General features: G+C 53.9%; 1 protein-coding gene across 3 annotated transcripts in view; it reads right to left on the bottom strand.

Annotated features, from left to right (window-relative positions):
• The window catches only part of ADGRD1 (adhesion G protein-coupled receptor D1), a 121,730-nt gene extending 112,212 nt beyond the window's left edge, over positions 1–9,518 (bottom strand). The window contains exons 1-2 of one of the 3 annotated variants that reach the window (XM_013048804.2): positions 8,732–9,518; positions 8,600–8,636 (exon numbers count right to left, since the gene is read on the bottom strand). In XM_013048804.2, coding sequence (XP_012904258.2) covers positions 8,600–8,636; positions 8,732–8,791 — 97 coding nt within the window. In that variant the 5' untranslated portion in view covers positions 8,792–9,518. Of the gene's footprint in view, positions 1–8,599; positions 8,637–8,731 lie in introns of those variants that run through there. The other 2 variants (XM_004778199.3, XM_013048806.2) reach the window with 2 other exon arrangements.
• Between the last annotated feature and the right edge of the window lie 9,337 nt (positions 9,519–18,855).

Below are 18,855 nucleotides of genomic sequence, written 5' to 3'. Positions count from 1 at the left end.
CTCTGGGTCTCCCCAAAGCATCTCCTGCTCCTTCTGCTCTCACCCTCCTTCCGACATACTAAAAATTAACCGCTTGCAGATTTCCTTCATGACCCTTGCACTTTGAGTAGACAGGATCTCGTGAAGACTGACCGTGTCCTACTCTGCTCATCCCACTTAACACCCCATGAACTGTTCCCTCTATTTGCTCCTACACAGGTTCCATGGTGGGGTCTTAGGGATCGTCCTGGGGCCGTGCCTCGCCCAACATGCTCAGCCCCTCGCCCAGCTCCAATCTGCTCCCGGATTAGTTCTCTGTGATTAGTTCCCGGAAGTGGACACAATGGCCCAGATGACGACATGATCATCAAACTCCCAAAGGAGATGCCGGATCACAGAGAAGCAAAAATTAATAAAGCCGTCTGTGTTATTCATTGTAAAAAAAAATGTTTTGAGAGGAGGTAATGAGGTCATCATTTTCAAATGAGGTATGCCTCATAAGGAGAATGAAAAAAAACGAGACAGCCTTACAAATAAGGAAAGAATTTGGTAAACGAAGCCGGTGACCCACCAGGAAAGAAATGAGCAAGGAGATTTATACAGATGTGACCCGCGAAAGTCGACAGTTTCCCTGTCTTCAAACGATAACGCGAAAACGGGGCGGAAGAGGAGTTCTCCTTTGTGAACACAGCCCACGAAGAGAAGACATTTAAGTGCCAAAAATTGAGAACCGTACACAATTCTCTTGGGGAAAACAATAAAATAATACTGAGGGACGGACAAGAACCCTTGGATAATGAAGAATTTTGTAACCTATTTTGGGGAAAGAGAAGTCCAAGTCATTAAAAATGTCCACCCACCCTCGAATTCCTACCTAAACGCAAGGAGAGTTGTTGTAAACGTGCTGAGAGATTTTGTGTGAGAGAAAGCTCACCATCTAGAAAAGGAAACAAGCAAGAAAACCCCACAAACCTGCAGGGGGACGGCGACAGGGGTGGGGGGCCCGGCCCCCACGCAGTGAGACCGTCACAAGGTCACGGCCCCAGAGAGGACCCAGAGCGGCGTACGAGTCGACGGTTCGGTGGGAAAGCCCCATAAACACCGCCGCGCACTCGTGAAACCAGCTTATGACAAAAGGGGTCTTTCACCCAGAGGAGCAGCACACAATGGAAGTCTCAGGGCCAACTAGCCGTCTGCAAAACACCGAGATCCCTAACTCACTCTCTCCACCATAACAATTTCCAGAAGAACAAACTTTACACGTAGGGACACCTGGGGGGGCTCAGTGAGTTAAGCATCTGCTTTCGGGTCAGGCCACAATCCTGGGATCCTGGGATCGGGTCCCGCATCGACCTCCCTGCTCAGCGGGGAGTCTGCTTCTCCCTCTGCCGGCCACTCCCCCACCCCCGCTCACGCTCTGTCTCTCGCTCTATCGCAAATAAAATAATTTTTTTTTTAAATTTTTTAGGGGCGCCTGGGTGGCTCAGTGGGTTAAGCCTCTGCCTTCGGCTCAGGTCATGATCCCAAAGTCCTGGGATCGAGCCCTGCATCTGGCTCTCTGCTCAGCAAGGAGCCTGCTTCCCCCATCCCTCTCTGCCTGCCTCTCTGCCTAGTTGTGATTTCTGTCCAATAAATAAATAAAATCTTTTTAAAAAATTTTTTTAAAGCCTTCAATGCAATGAAAATAAAATATAAAAGCTTATAAGGAAACCAGGTGATAAATCTATGTGCATTTTTAAAATATTTCCATACATAAAAATCAGTCAAGCTAAACTGAACCGGGAAGTGATGTTTATGTAATACACGTGACAGAAATGCCTGATTTCTTTTTAAAGGAAAGTATTGAATTTATTGTCCTCATTAAAACTCCCATTATTCAGAAAATTTAGACCAACAGAACATTGGGGCAAAGGACAGCAACAGGCAGTTGAAAGAAAAAGGAACGCAAATTATTTTTAAATTTATGAAAAGGCGTTCAACACTGCTCATCATTTTCAGAGGCGAGCGTAAACCGCCATGAGCTCCCGGTCCCAGGTCACCCCGCCGACGGACGAACAGTTAGATGTTCTAAGTTGGCGAGTTCTGCCACATTTTTGGCAGAAGGTACGGTCTTTCTGGAGGGCAGTACCACAACGATGACACGAATTTTAAGTGTACTCTGAGCTAGTAATTCAGCTCCTGGAAGTTGGTGCTAGAGACAGACTCATACCTGGGATCAGAGAGCTACGTACAGGGGTATTTGTCGCAAGATCTATGTATTTTTTATCGTATTGAGAACACGTGAACAAAGACAGTGCTTATCGGCCAAGGAGCCGGGTCCTACGGACGGAGCAGCTACTCAGTGGACCAGGAAGTCATTAGGACAAGGCTGATACACGTGTCCTGATGTGGAACGTTCCTCAAGCTGTACTGTCCAAAAAATCAAGGTGAGAGGAAAACGTGTTAGTGCCAACTGTGGAAAATGTAGTTGTTCGTCAGGCCAGGTGGGAGGGAGAGATGGAGAGAGACTTTGCATGGACGCCCGGAAATGGACCGCCGTATTTTAGGGGCAAGGAAATGGAGAGACTGGAGGGAAGGCGTGAGAAGGTTTCTATTCCTTTCTATTTCTTTTCCTTTTTTAAGATTTTATTTAATCATTTGACAGACAGAGATCCCAAGTAGGCAGAGGGCAGGCAGAGAGAGAGAGAGGGAAGCAGGCTCCCCGCTGAGCAGAGAGCCCGATGCGGGGCTCGGTCCCAGGACCCTGGGATCATGACCGGAGCCGAAGGCAGAGGCTTAACCCACTGAGCCACCCAGGCGCCCCATTCCTTTCTATTTCTGTCCTATTCAAACGTTCGCATGTGCGTTGCTTTAAAAATTCAAAACGTGAAGACACGTGGATTCGCCAACTTTCACTAGACATGGTTCTATTCGATCCACGCAATATGGAGACTCTGGTACGTCCTCATCCAGAACACTCATTTCCATGTCTACCACGCTTTTCTCCACCACCACCCCCCGCGTCCCCCAGTGTAGGATATTCATTTTGAAGAGGGGAAACATCATTGACTTGTTATTCAGCTCATCTGGGGCGGGCGGGCGGGCAGGGGCTGGGGTGGCGGGTCAGAAAAGGGAACGACATCCCTCGTGCAAAGAGCAGGTGCGGAATCTTCTTCACAACCCACACTGTCGCCCAGTCCACACTGTGGATGGTTAGTCCTTCCCGATCATCCCCATTCTCAATCCCCCAGCACCCGTGCCGGGTGCCAAGGCTGACAGAGGAAAGAGAGGGCGGCCTTGTCCGCACAGGGAGCTCCTGAAGCGAGCAAGAGCGTGTGAGAGAAGGGGTGGGGGTCCGCCGAGGGCCTGCTATCCCACATCCCTGTGCTTCCGGCAAGGGTAACGTCCCACCGCGTCGCCCCCGATGTCACACATGGACCACGCTGAGATGCAGGGTTGCAGGGTTGGAGAGGCTCAGTGGCGGGCTCGCACCGTGACGGGGGCGGCCGGGAGGGTGCTCACGAGGACGGACGGTCCCCCCGCCACCCCGCCCCTGGCAGGCCCAGAGCTGCGAATCACAGCAGGGCTGGAAACGGGTGGTGTCCCCCCCCCCACCGCCGCGCAGGCCCAGAGCAACGGGAGCCGACCGGGTGGGGCTGCCGGTCTCGGGGGATGGGGGCTGCGCCGGCAGGGAGGGGTGTGTGTGTGTGTGTGTGTGTGCGTGTGTGTGTGTGTGTGTGTGTCTCCCCGCCAGTCCCTGCCAGTCCCCACGGCTCTGCAGGGAGATCTGCCCAGCGCGGCCAGTTTTCCCCCTTGTAGGTTCCCAGATCCTGGAGGTTCTTTATTCAAAACCTCCCCAAATCTTAATGTCTCAATTAAGGTGATTATTTTAACTAAAGCATTAGGCAGTACTGACAAATTGTGCCTAAGAAACTAAATTTAGCACGTAGGTTCCCCTTTAAAACCGCAGGCGTAAAAGCCCACAGCCCTACAAGTGTCATCAGATCGGGCAAATCTCATCCTTTGGGGACCAAGAAAGACCCCCAGGAGCCACGTTCCCAAAAAGAAGGGGATCCTGGGATGTCCAGGTTCTACAGACACCCCTGTTTCCATGCATGAACCCCATGAAGTCTGTGTGTCTGCTTCGACACACCGTCAGCCTGATCATTCATTACAACGGCTCCTCCTGGGACCTGTGGCCCTAAAGAATAAAATGGGGGGAGGGGGGAGAGGTATTTGGCTGACACCATGACGGTTATAACAAGTTCTCCAGGAACAAATTCTCATCCCGATGCCACATGCTGGACTCAGCCTGGTGAGAAGCAGCGACACGCGACCACTCGTGCCCCAGAGGACCGTTAACACGACCCTTTCCTCTTCCCTTTCCGTGCTCCTCCGGATCCCGCACGCCCGCCCCTTCTCTAGGACTCGTGAGCGGGAACCGTCTTCCCCTGACACTGTAGGGAGTCTGTCACGGCGTCCCATGCCTCGTTCAACAGCAGTGCACGCCACGGAGGAGATCAGTCCCCGCCAGTCACGGAGCTGGCCCGGACCGTTCCTCCTTGGTCTCCCCGCGGGACTCCCCGCGGTGCCCGCCGCCTGCAATGCTCTTCCCCCGGCACCCCGACCACGGGAGCCTCGGGCAGGAGCGCAGCCCACGCGCCGTCACCCTCCGCACTGGCAGCTCCTTCCCTGTTTGCCCACAGCACTAACTAGTCCTTGAATTCTTTTGTTTGTTGACATGTCTGCTGTGTCAGATCCTCTGGTCCATCTGTACCACAGTCTCACATCTAACACACGCCCAGGGTGTGTGTCTGTCTGTGTAATCCAGATTTTTGCATTTGGATTCTCCCCAAAAGGGTAAGCTTAGCGATAAATTTGTTCAAACTATGTAGGCAGAATGGATGAGGAAACGCAATCGTGAATACATGAATGGATGAACGTAGAACATACACACACACACTTCTGAACTATATATACCCCCAAATCTCCATTGATCACACTTCCGTTTGTTCAGTGAGTATAAGCATTATTTTTAAAAACTCCTTCAGGAACACTTTTCTTTGCACTGGGAAGAATGGAGTTTCTGGCGGGACCCGGCAGCTCGGACAGCCCCTCGCAGACCCTGTAACCCTGTGGCGCTGACCGATGTTAATTTGCCTCACTTTGCTGGTCATTTTGCAATATGTACAGATCTTGACTCATGACGTCGTACACCTGAACCTAAAATAATGTTGTCTGTCCATTATGCCTCCATTAAAAGATACATAAATAAAGGGAACGGACTGTTGATCTGCACAGAGAAATAACCAGTCTGTGGCCAGAGGGAATTACAATCACCACAACCACCCGTATTGGCCTTCTAGGCCTCTGAACGGGGCCGCGAGGGGAGCCGGCCCAACCTCCTGGTGCCGGGTCGAGCCCAGCTGCTCTGGGTACCCCAGGCCTGGGAGCGGCTGGATAACAGGGATGTAGAAGCTCCCTTTTCCTCATTAGAGAAGTTAAATAAACGGCACATGGGTGAACTCTGTAAATCCTCGCCATCTCTCCGCTGGCGCCATGTACAGCTTACGTCTATCTACCACCGCGCTTCCCAGCACCACCCCCGGAGCGGAGCACGGACTCAGCGGCCCGGGCCAGGGGAAAGGCTTAATGCCGTCCTGTCTCCGAAATGAAAGTCACAGATAAACACAGATAATAACGAAGGCTCCGAGCGATCTAGAGCGGTCGTTCAATGATTTACAGAACTGAATACCTATCTACACGGTAGAGACACACATCTGGTCCATGCCTTGTGGCCTGGGCTGGTGTGGACAGACAAGCCGATGACGGTGCCCCCGGGAGCCGCCGTGTGGCAGGCGGGCCGTGCTCACCGATTCCACTCATGTGTGACCCACGGTGCATGGTCATGCCCACCCCGGTTGAACATCTCCCGCGCGGGACACAGTGTGCAAGGTCACGGCAAGACAGGAGGCCTTGCGAGTCCTGGCGCACCTTAAGACGGCACGTCTGGAGTGGCCGCTGTGGGAACAAGGGGCCCTCCCGGAGGCCGGCCCCACGTCCTGGGCACACCTGCTGCTCAGCCCCTTCCATGCCCTCGTGGTCCCCACGTGCCCTTATGTGTCTGAGCCCACTGAGAGCTGCTGAGGTCACTGCCACATCTCACCGGCGACCTCGGGCAAACCACCTGCCCTCACCGGAAGCCCCCCTCCTGCAGGAGAGGGCCGTGTGGGGACCCCACAGAATCCACGTCCAAGCACCCACTATGCTGCCAGTTTTCAACGCGACTCCACATTCCCCAGAATTCACGGCGACAGCTCACAGAGCCGTTCCCCGCGGGGTGGGGTCTAGTGGTTTGCAAAGGCTCCCCCTCCAGGAACGGGCTCCCTGCCGGCGCCTGTGTCTGTGAGTGGGCGCCCTGGACAGGGGCTGGGCTAGGCTCCCAGGACCCTGAAGGTTGGTGCCCCCAGAAGCAGAAAGGAAGGCGGCCTCCTGGTGGGGGTGCCGCACGGACCATGGAGCCGGGGTCCGACGTCCCTGCAGGACGTAGGGAGAGCAGATGATGGGCGGACCAGAGAGAGAGCAGGAAGGGGGGAGGGGAGGGGAGACAGGGGAGAGAGAGAAGGTGAGGCAGAGAGAGTGAGAGACAGAGAGAGACGGAGACAGTGAGAGACAGAAAGAGTGAGACAGAGAGAGATAAAGAGAGACGAGAGGCAAAGAGACAGACAGAGACAGTGAGAAACAGAGAGAGACAGAGACAGTGAGAGACATGGAGAGAGACAGACAGACAGACAGACACGGAGACAAGGGAGGGAGGAGCGGAAGGGAAGGAAGAAAACGCAGCAGTAGGTTTTCGGCCACAAGGGAACACCCGCGGTCGTGTCCGGGCCGCGCCTGCCTCTGTCATTATGGTGCGGAGGCGGGAGGAGGCGCAGGTGGCCGACGGTCAACGGCGCGGGGGCGGCGAGGAGGCCGGGAGAGACCCCGAGACGCAGGGAGCGAGCCAGGAAGGGAGCCCGTGGGCGCGGACGTGGGCAGGGAGGCTGAGCTGCTCCGGCCCTCCCCGCGGGCTGGCGAGCTCGCTGCGGGCCACGCTCGTCCGCCCCGTCGGGTCTCCGGGGTACAAGTTACCGGGAGACAAAGTCGGCTTCGGCCGATGATAGGGCGTGGGAGGAGCAACGCTTGCGTGTGGAGCCGAGACTGAATTCAAACCGCTCCTTTCCGTGGAAGGGTCAAGGCCTAGGGGCACACAAGAGGATGTGTGTGTGTGCATGTGTGTGTGTGTGCACGCGTGTGTGTACGTGTGTGTGTGCACGTGTGTGTGTGCACGCGTGTGTGTACGTGTGGAGAGGTCTGGGTGCGTTTGGACTGGGTGTGTGTATACATGGGTATGTGTGTGATGTGTGCACGTGCATGTGGGTGTGGACATGTGTGCCCACGTGTGGGTGTGTGTACCTGGTGTGGTGTGTGCCCACGTGTGGGTGTGTGTACCTGTGTGATGTGTGTGCATGTGTGTGGATGGTGTGGCCACGTGGCCAGGGTACAACCCGGAAACCGCTTCCTGGCTTCCTTTCCTATGCCGGGCAGCAAGCTGGGTCTTGCACCCATCTGCCCGCTGACACCCTCCCTCACTCTTGTCCGCTGGAAAACCAGCAGGAGCCTTAGCCGGCCCGGCGGGAAGGGGAGAGCCTCAGGGCAGATGCACACGCGCCCCTTAGCATGACACCCGAGCCATGGAGCCCTGATTTCTTTCGTCCGCACTTTGGTTGGGGAAAGGGGAGCACACAGGATTCATGGCCCTCACACCTTTTCCAACAGAAGACTTGACTTGGGCGTGTGGGTTGGAGAGAAACGGCAGCACCAGCCATGAAAACAGGTAGTTCCGGCTGTGCCCCCTGCCCTCCGGGATCACCTGCAAAGAAGGTCCAGCCCCACGACTGAGGCCCTGGCACTCTCAGCAGAGGTCTGGCCTTGTGCCTGGGGGATGCTGGCTGTGCCTGTAGGTTCTGGTTGATGCCCAGGAGGGGGCCGGGCTTCAGGGACAGAGGGCAGTGGGAGCTCTGAGTCAGGGTATGCTCCCCAGTGGGTCAGGTTTTCTCGCATGGCTCCCAAGCATGGGCGCTGGGACCTCGACGGGTTCCTCACCCCCACACCCAGGGGAGGCCAAGGGTACCGCGGCCACAGGGCCTTCCCGCTGATCACCAGACCCCCTTCTTCCCCAAGCCTGCACCTGCGACATGGCCACACCACTCAGGGACAGCTTGCAGACCGAGGACTCGCATTGGCCCATGGACAGTAAGCCCCAGCTGGGATTGGGACAGAGAGGACAGAGCCCTAAGTCAGCTTGGAGACACACGGCAGGAGTCAGGGCAGCAGACAGAAAGGCCAGCACCTCCCCTTCATCCTAAGGTGGCAGAGACCAAGAGCCAGAGGCCTCTGGGCGGCTGCCGCAGCCGCAAACAGCAGCGTCTGATGCCAGGATGAGCAGAGCTCCAGGAGCAAAGGGCGGCCAGCCGGGGACAGAGGGGCCTGCAGCTGGGCCGCCCTACGCTGGCCCCAGAGACGAGCGACCCAATCGTGTGGGGACCCGGCGCCAGGCAGGCGGACAGGCGGTGGACAGCGCCGGAGGACGCTCCCTTACCTGGATGGGCTGGCGGCCTGGAGAAGGCTCCGTGCACCTGCACACAAAAGACGGGAGCGTCAGAGACCCGGGACGGCCGCGGAGGCACAGAGACCTAGCCTGACCTCGGAGACAGCCCCGGGGAGACGGTACCTGGAAATCGCAGAAGAGCAGCAGCAGCCAGAAGTGCCGGCCCCAGAGCAGCTTCCTCATGGCTCCGGGGGAGTGGGGACACGATCCCGCCACGTTCCCGAGCTCTGCGGCCAAGCGTGTGCCCTAACTTTCACGGCCCCGGGAAAGGGACATTTTCACAGGGTCCAGGTGGGGGAAGATCTGCTTCTCTGTAGTGGCTGAGACACAGCCGTCCTGCCCGCTCACGGGCGCCTCTTCCTTGTCCGGGAACCTGACCGTGTTGGGTGCCGGCGCCTCGGGAGGGCGGCCCAAAGCTCGGCGGGGCCGGCGTCGGCGTCCGGGCTGCCCTTCCGCTCCGGACTCCCGTTCAGCCTCCAGCCAGCCTCGAACCGGCCCCTCTCTCCTTGCCTGAAGCGGGCAGCACGAGGAGACTCTCGGAGGCGCCGGTCCGTGCGCCCCCCGTGCGCCCCCCGTGTGCCCCCCACCGGCCCCGTGCGCCCCACGGGCCGGCTGCCTTCCTTCGCCCTGACTCAGCCCCAGCACGGGCCAGAGGCAGTGATGTCAGGCTCTCCGCTCAAACTTTGTCCGGGCGGCTTCTCTATTTATACCCCTCGCTGCGGCGTCCTTCCTGGGTCCTAACACCGGTCTGTTGAGAACGTCGGGCCGGGACAGGCTCAGCGTCCGGGGAGAGCAGAGGCTTCCCACCAGCTCCCACCAGGTCAGAGCCACCGTTCCTAACGAGAAATCCCACGACAAACCCTAAACTGTGTTGACAGCTGAGTCTTGCTTGTCCGAAGGAAGACAGAAGGGGATACACAGATGGAAACGGAAAGTAAACCACACCCGCGTGCCCCCAGATAAGTGCTGACCACACTGTTCTCGTTAACCCTTTCAGAGGCGGGTGAAGGTTCTGGGAGTGTTTATAGGATCCTCGGTATCCTCACGCCAAACCCCAAATCCCGCTTTCCCCCGCATCCGGGAGTCAGACCCTGAGCCGCCAGAGCCTCAGTTTACTCAAGACCAGAAGTTAATCCAATCTACCCCAAACCATGCTCACTCACATGCTCACGCTCTCACACATGTACACGCTCACACACATGCACATGCTCACACACAGCTCACATTCACACACATGCTCAAGCTCACACAGAGCTCACGTTCACACACATGCACACACTCACGCACATGTACACGATCATACATGCACATGCTCACACACAGCTCACACTCACATGCTCACACATGTGCACACACTCACACACAGCTCACTCACGTGCTCACACATAGCTCACACACATATGCTCACGCTCACAAGAGCTCACATTCACAACAGCTCACACTCACACACATGCACAAGCTCACACACATGTTTACACTCACGCATGCACATGCTCACACATATGCACACGCTTACACACAGCTCACACACACATGCTCACGCTCACACACATGTTCACATGCTGCACGCGCTCATGCTCACACACGTGCTCCACTCACACACAGCTCACACTCACACACAGCTCACACATGCACACACAGCTCACACACACATGCACACGCTCACATGCTCACACACATGCTTACGCTCATGCACAGCTCACACCCACACACATGCTCACACTCTCACACATGCACACACTCGCTCACATGTCACACACACACACACATGCTCACACTCACAGCTCATGCTCACACTCAGCTCACACTCACACACAGCTCACACCCACACACATGCTCACACTCTCAACACATGCACACACTCGCTCACATGCTCACACACATGCTCCCACAATCACACAAGGCACTCATTCACACACGCTCACAAGACTCATATGCACATGCTCACACAAGGCTCCCATGCATTTGCTCTCACACACACACACACACACACGACTGGAGTCAGCACTGTAGTTTGCTCCATGATTTTTTCCCACACCTGCCTCCCAGGCCTGCGAGCTGTGTGCTCTCAGGGAAATGACTGACCCTCCCTGTGCTTCCAACTCCTTGTCTCGGGGAAGGGAGCAGCCCTTCTACCCCACAGGGAGGTGACGCATACAAGGCCCCCAAGGCCGTGCTTGGGAGCTGGAGAGCACGCCATAAACCTGGCGAGGAGAAACTGTCACCCAATAAACGTCGATGTGATGACGAGTCCCAAGTAGACAAGAACATCGCGAAACGTTAGCTGAGAGCACTCTCTCCTTCGTCCTGACTTTAAATGGAAGAAAGTCCCGAATCCAAGCACTTCCTAAAGAGGATACGAAGATGGCTTCCAGTCTCCACGGGAGAACAGAAACCCAAACCTCAAACGTCAGGCAAGTGGGCAGGCGGCACCCTAGCCTCCAAGGCCGGCAGCCCTGAGCCTTCCCGCCTGGCTGCGGAAGGTTCCAGATCACCGCTGGCAGTGGCTGCATCCCTCATGCACCACTGAGCCCTGAGCCCCAGACTCAGGCGTTCAAGCAGCGACAGTAGCCGCTGCCCAGGTCGCCACCTATGTGCTCCCTGCCGGCAGGCTCCTCCCGCCGCCCCCAGACGGACGCGGCCGCGTGGACGCCCCTTCCCAGCCTTCCCCAACCACCTCTCCACAGGCCGCTGTCTGTGCGGACCTCTCCCATTTCCATGGCTGAACAAAGCGGCCTGTGCCCCCGTTTGATCCCCGGGGCGCTGTCAGATCATGGAGGTCCCCAGCTCCACGGCCGGCGTAAACGCTGCAGGTAAAGTGAACCAGGCAGCCCACCCCGCAGGTGTCTACACTCACCGGGGACTGGCGCTTGCCCAGAATCCCAGACCACCTGCTTGTGCTACTTCGCATCACCTGTCCTTCCGCGTCTCCTCCCCACGTTGAGAGGGACGCCCCTTCCCCCGAAGTGCCGTTTCCCGGCCGGACAGACTTTGGAGGCAGCGCAGGCGGGCTCAGGGCTGGGGCCGCAGCACCACGAGTCCCCGTGAGCCTCCGGCCAGTCCAGAGCAGCATTCTGGCCTCGGGGCTCCCACCCTGACACCCTTCACTGCTCCTTTCCTCCGCGTCACCTCTCCCTGTCTGATAGCCTTTTCGAGTTCAGCCCTCATCCCCTGCTGTGCGTGTCTCCCCATCACAACCAAGCCCTGCGGGAGCAGTGACGTTCTTCTGTCCTCAGCCCCGAGAACAGGGCCCAGCACTTACCCCGGGTGTCGGCCAAGCTGTCGGACACCCGGCTGCTCCTGTAAGTCCAGGCAGCTGGTTCGACTCACATGCCCGGTGAAACGGTCCCCACAGTCAGTTACCATCTCTCATATCCTAGAGACACACACAGAGGAACAGAAAACAATGTTTCTTCCCTGTCCCGAGAACTCCTAGGATCTGCTCTCCACGAGGACCCTGTAAAGCGCACAGCCGTGTCGCCACACTGGGCGTGCATCCCGGGGTTGGTCTCACCCGTTCGGGCGGTGTGAGCACCCTCCTCCCCTCCTGAGTGGGCCCCACACCCGATCTCTCGTTCCAGGGGCTGCGGCTTTGTTCTGCTCTGTCCTGAGTCCCCATGACAGGGAGATCATACGGCACTTGTCTTTTTCTGTCCAACATATTTCACCCAGCCTAACGCTGGGTCATTTATTGGAATTAATGCAATTAATTACTGCATAATGACATCTGCAGAGACAGCAGGACATCAACGCAATGTCAGCTAAGCCGTACGGCATGGCATTATACACCCTACCGTGCCCCCCCACCAACAGACAGGCTGGTTCTGGGTCGTGGGACCGCACGTGACGCTGTGATGAACGCGCGGGTGCAATTGTCTCTTTACCACAGGGTTCTCGTTTCCTTGGGATGTGTTCCCAGACGTGGAATCGCTGGGTCACATAGCCTAGTACACAGGGATTCAGCATTCAGTACTCTCTGAAGGAGCGCCTGTGTGTTTGACTTAAAAGAAAAAGTGTGTCACGCTTCGGTAAAAGTCTATCAGCTTTGTATTGAGGTAGACGTTAATTAAGTGTTTTTAGTGGGACCTTAACATCACTTAAATATGGATCTAAAGAGAATCACAGGGGTGCCTGGGTGGTTCAGTGGGTTAAAGCCTCTGCCTTTGGCTTGGGTCATGGTCCCAAGGGTCCTGGGATCGAGCCCCACATCAGGCTCTCTGCTCAGCGGAGAGCCTGCTTCCCCCTCTCAATCCCTGCCTGCCTCTCTGCCTACTTATGATTTCTCTCTGTCGAATAAATAAATAAAATCTTTAAAAAATAAAAAATAAATAAAGAGAATCACAGAAGCAAGTAGAACCAAAGACAAGTGAGGTCTGCGGACCCACCGGGCAGCGCAGTGACTGTAGTTGAGAAGAGTGAGCGGTGTAATTCAGATGTGCTACGAGAGTAGATCCTGCATGTTCTCACCAAGAAAGCACATAAATAAATAAGCAAATAAGCCAGGTGCGAAGTGAGAGATGTGTTAATTCTACTGTGGAAATCCCTCCGTCTCTACACGTATCAAACATGTATGTATCCGAGCATAGACTTCAAAGAGAACCATCTTATTTGTTGATTATACCTTAATGAAGCTGAAAAGGGGAAAAAAGAAATAACCCCCAAGCCTCAGCAGGCTCCCTGTTCCGTAGGCATTTCCAGGTATGAAGCTAAGCATGAAGCTGGCTGACGGCGGAGACATAACTGGTGACTTACGCAGGGACAGCAGGTGCCAAGTGGACACGTGTCCTCGTGCCCGTAGGAGGACAGCAGGGGACCTCCTGGAGGGCACGAGGAGCTGCTCAGATGCCTAGGAGGTGGGAAAGCCTATGTGGACCGCGAGTTCTTAACGCTCGTTCTCTTCACCCTGACCCCTCCCCCAGCCACACCACCTGCCAGAAACCAGCGGACCCGTGAGGAGCTCTGTGTGTCCCGTGTGGCTGGACCCAGCCACGTGCTAGGGTACGCAAGCAGCACACGGGGGCTGTAGAAACTGAGGGGCTTAGAGAGCTGGGGAGGTGAACTCAGCCAGGACGAGCTGGGAAGGAGTCCGGGAATCCTTCCTCTTAGGGAAAGGAAGAACATTCTGGAAAAAGCTATGAAATGGGCTAGCACCCTAGATGCAGTGTGGGGTACATCACGGACAGGCAATATTCCTGCTGGCCCAGGTCCCGGCCCCTTCGGTGGACAGAAGTATGTGTCTTCTGCAGAACACTTCCTTCGCCCAGTGGGACTGTGGGTACCACGGCGGGCAGAGGACCGGCGGGAACACTCACAGTGCCTTCATGCCCTGGCCCGTGCACACCTTGATGTCACTGGTGCCTTCCCTGGGACAGACACCGACCCCGGGACAGATACTCTCCCCCACTGCTAACCCAGAACGAACTTAAATATGGCTTTTGATAGTCATTTTTTTCTCACTACAAAGGAAAGAATTACTAACAGTAGGAGAAAATAGGCAAACTAAAAAATGGGCAAGGGAGAAATTTGATGGCATCAGCTGAGCCCCTGGATCCTGCTATACCTAAAGCCAGTTCCCTGACAGGCACCAATAAGTGCACGTTTGGGCTTAAGCAGTTATGAACTTGGTTTCTGTCCCTTGTAATTAAGAGCCCTGGTCAATTCAAGAAACCACAATAATTTGCCATTCAACAGAACACGGACACAGAGGGAAAGGGGCAGGAGCCGGGGCTGGGGGAAGAGACACTCCAGCCCTCTGGTCTGGGTCCTGCAAGCCCCCGCTTCAGCTCCCAGCCTCGTTGCTTAGTCCCGCCATTTCAGGGCAATCAGCACCATCGGGATGGCTTCCCCCATCCACCAGATATGTCGACCCCATGGTCTCGGACATCCACATACAGGCGTCAAGAGTCAGTGACAGCTCTGCTTGGATGTGCACATGGGAACTTTGAGGGGTAAAGAAACCATTTAATTGGTGAGGAACTTCCTTCCACCAGGAAGATGCAGGGCAGACATTGCTAACTGCCCCTTTTCCCCCTTTGGTCTCTCTCTGCAGGATCCCAAATGTATTTGATTAATCCAAGTGTATTTAAGCTCAGTGAAAAGTGTTCACGTCCCACAGATGGCCAACAGACACGAGAAGATGCGCAACATCGCTCATCATCAGGGAAACGCCAATCAGAACCACAATGAGATCCCACCTCACACTGGTCAGAATGGCTAAAATTAGCAAGTCAGGAAATGACAGATGTTTGTTGGTGAGGATGTGGAGAAAGGGGAACCCTCCTACACTGTTGGTGGGAACGCAAACTAGTGCAGTCCCTCTGGAAAACAGCACGGAGTTTCCTCAGAAAGTTGAAAGTAGAGCTACCCTATGACCCAGCAATCTCATTACTAGGTATTTACCCAAAGATACAGAAATAGCAATTCAAAGGGCTACATGCACCGTGAAGTTTATAGCAGCAGTATCTACAATAGCCAAACCATGAAAACAGCGTCCATTGACAGATGAATGGATAGAGATGTGGTGTATGTAGACAAAGGAATAGTATGCAGCCATGAACAAGAATCAAATCGTGCCATTCACAGTGACGTGGATAGAGCTAGAGAGTTGTAATGTTGAGTGAAATAAGTCAGTCACAGAAAGACAAACACCAGATGGTCTCACTCATGTGGAATTAGGAAACAAAACAGAGGAGCGAGGGAGACAAGGTGGAGGGTAGGCGACAAACAGACTGGTAACCACAGAGGACACACTGCGGGTCACCGGCGATGGGGATGAAGGAGCGCACCTGTCGTGAGGACCACGAGGTAATCCGTGGAAGAACTGAATCGCTACCTTGTGCACCTAAAACTGACGTAACACTGTACGTTAACTCCATGGAGTTTAAAAATTTAAAATTTAAAATTTTTTAAATTTAAATTTTTTTTAAACAAATAAAAGGGGATTTGGAAGCTTGGGGGAAAAAATGATCGCTTCCCTTCCAGCCAGGGTGGCCGTGCGGCTACGAGAGAAAGGCGCAGGAGGAAGGTCTGGCACAGGCTCCGGAGGGAAAGCTTTGAAAGGCCAGTCCCTTGGGACCTTGGGTCTTCCTGAAGGCTTCCGACCGTGACCCTTTACTCTGGCTGGAAGACGGCAGTGGTAAACGGAGGGGGAGCGGCTCGCAGGCTCTCCTGGGAATGGAAACTACCTGCTTTTCTTCCCGGGACATACAAAGCTGGAAAGAGTGTCACCCTCCACCATCAGAACAGCCCCTACTCTACAAAATCATCACTTTTCTGGACGCCCATCAGTGAGCAGGGCCCGGGGAGCCTGCCCAGCCCCAAGTCCACGGGAAAGGGGGACTCGAGCGCTGGCTTGCACGTGGCAGGGAGTGGGAGGAACACGGAGCCCCAGCAGGTGAGAAGAGGGCAGGGAAAGACTTGTGGTGAGTTTGGAAAGGTGGGTGTGAGAGCCAGGCCCCTGGAAGCTGCAGACAAAGGGGCGCGTGCTCCCCCTCTCTGTGACTCGGCAGGCCCTCCAAGGAAAGACGGGCGGCGGCTCTCAGAGGGACACATGCCCCACCACGTGGAGCAGGATGCCTGCCTTGACCTTTCTCCCCAAGGAACAAAGTACTTAAGTCTCCGGGAGGAGGACAGCTGAGGCCGCACCCCAGGGCACAGGGGGCATACCTTTGCAGCTGGAGGAAGGCAGAAGACACAAGCCCCCAAGGCACAAAAATAGTGGGCCGCTGAGACTGCCCTTGGACCAGGAACACAGAATTCCCACACCCCCCACCTGATCCTAGTCTAGCCAGCCAGCAGCAGCATCCTGTCACGCCAGAGGCCAGAGCACAACAAGGGACCCTCTGACCTCCTGGCACACGAGGAAGGCGTGAGGCTGAGGTGGAGCAGGGACACAGGGACACATCCTCTGCCAAACCAAGGCCCACCCCAGAGCAAGACGGTGCCAGCGGGATCAAGCCAGCCCTGCAGGGATAGTGACACAGCAGGAGAGCCCTAACCCAGCTTCACAGCAGACTAGTGCACACACTCCTACACACACATATGTACACATACCTACACATGTATGTACACATACTTATGCACATGCACACGCCTATGTGTGTGACACACACGCCTGTGTGCAAACACACATGCCCACATGCAACCACACACACACACATACACGTGTGTGCATATGCATGTGTGCATGTGAACATGTGTGGGATCACACCCACACAAATGGCTTAGCAGAAAATCGCTGTGCCCATGTCCCGGCACGAATACCCTGTACCACGGTGTCCATGGTCTTACCCATGATGCCCAGCATTCGTTCTAAAATAATGAACACACACAACAAAAAACGAAAACCAATCCATCATCCAGAGACAAAGCAGTCACAATTACAAGACAGAAAATTTTTAATAACTGTGACCACCCCCATCAGTCCCTTAGTGGAAAAGCAGGACATCACTCATCACTAATGGAAATGACAGGAAGGAATACATATTTCAAGCAGAAATGGTATCTCTGAAAATAAAATGGGTAACAAAGCAAGAACTCCTTTGAGCTCATCAGGAGACTCGACACACTCAGGGAAATGGCCAGTGAACCTTCTGACAGGACTATTAAAATCACCCAGACTGGTGCACAAAGTGAAAATTAAAAGAATAATTTAAAAAAAAACAGCAGGAAGGGGCAATGCCGTAGTATCAAACCATCTAACACTTGTATAATTGAAATTCCAGAAGTAGAAGTGTGCAAAGGAGACCAAAAAAACGTTTGATGAGAAAATGGACAAAAATGTTCAGAAATAACTAAGTAAACTAAATATATTCAGTTACAGACCCAAGAATCTTGGACAGTCCCAACCAGACAAATACCTCGCACCCCACACACAGCCCTAGACACAGGACCATCAAACGCCGAGAAATCAGACATTCAAGAGAGATGGCGAAGGCCAAGGTGGGACAGCACAGACCGAGGCGCAGAGATGAGTTACAGTGGGCTTCTGGCCAGAAACTACAATTGCTGAAGGATGATGAAGTGGGGGTGCGGGGAAGGGGGGAGCAGCCAGCCCAGAGCTGTGCATCCAGCAACCGAATCTGATCTCTAGCTATACCTCTGTCTGTATCTACATGTGGTCGCATCTTTCAGAATGACAGGGAGGGCATGGAACGGGGGGCTGAGGAGTGACTCCTCGTGGGAATAGAATTTCATCAGCAAGGGGAGGATGAAAATCATCCTGTCTGAAATCTGAAATCCTCTCCTATCATCTGAAATCAGATAGTGGTGATGGTTGTACTTATGAACATACTCGTGAGTATACTTGTGAATATACTTGTGAATATACCTGTGAGTATATTTGTGAATATGCTCATGAATACCCTTGTGAATATACTTGTGAGTACACTTGTGAATATACTCAGGAGTACGCTTGTGAATATACTTGTGAGTATACTTGCGAATGTACACACGAGCATAATTGTGGATATACTTGTGAATATACTCATGAGTATACTTGTATATATATATACTCATGAATATGCTCGTGAGTACATTTGTGACTACACTCATGAATGTACTTTGTACTCATGAAAACACGGATGAAAAGACTTGTGAGTACACCTGTGAATGCCTTATGAATATACTTGTGACTTGACCTGTGACTATGCTAAATATTGTGAATATATAAAATATCACTGAATTTCATGAGTGTTGAATTTTTCGTCTGAATTTTAAAATGATTGAATTTTACATTTTAATACGTGTGCTGCCAAAGCAAGCTGAATTTCACATTTTAAAAAAGTGACTTTTATGCCATGTTAATTATATTTCACTTTTAAAAATGGAAGAAAAGAACCCCTTTTTCAGATGCACGCGAGCTGGGAGAACCCATTACCAGCAGAGGGATTCCTTGGGCAGAACGACGTGACTCTAGACAAACCTGGATCTACATGAAGAAGTGAAGATGTCCAGAAAGAATTACAGTTGACAGGAGTAGGAAAGACACTTTCTCTTATTTTTGATTGCTGTAAAATGAAAAATGACTAAAGGGAAAAACCAGAATGTGCCCTGGGTTGACAGTATATGTAAATGTAACGGGTAGGAAAACCCCAAAGTCTGGGAGGGAGAAGGTGGGAGTACAGCTGTGAAGCATGTACACTAGCTATACTACGCATGAAGTGGTCCACGATTACGGAATGTAGTATGTGATTATTTAAAGAGATGTATCAGGGTGCCTGGGTGTCTCAGTGGGTTAAGCCTCTGCC

The sequence above is a fragment of the Mustela putorius genome, unplaced genomic scaffold, assembly GCF_011764305.1.
Source record: "Mustela putorius furo isolate JIRA1106 unplaced genomic scaffold, ASM1176430v1.1 tig00001433_pilon_pilon_pilon, whole genome shotgun sequence".
NCBI lineage: Eukaryota > Metazoa > Chordata > Mammalia > Carnivora > Mustelidae > Mustela > Mustela putorius.
The sequence above is the reverse complement of the archived record's forward strand: the minus strand, read 5'-3'. Positions and strand labels throughout refer to the sequence as shown.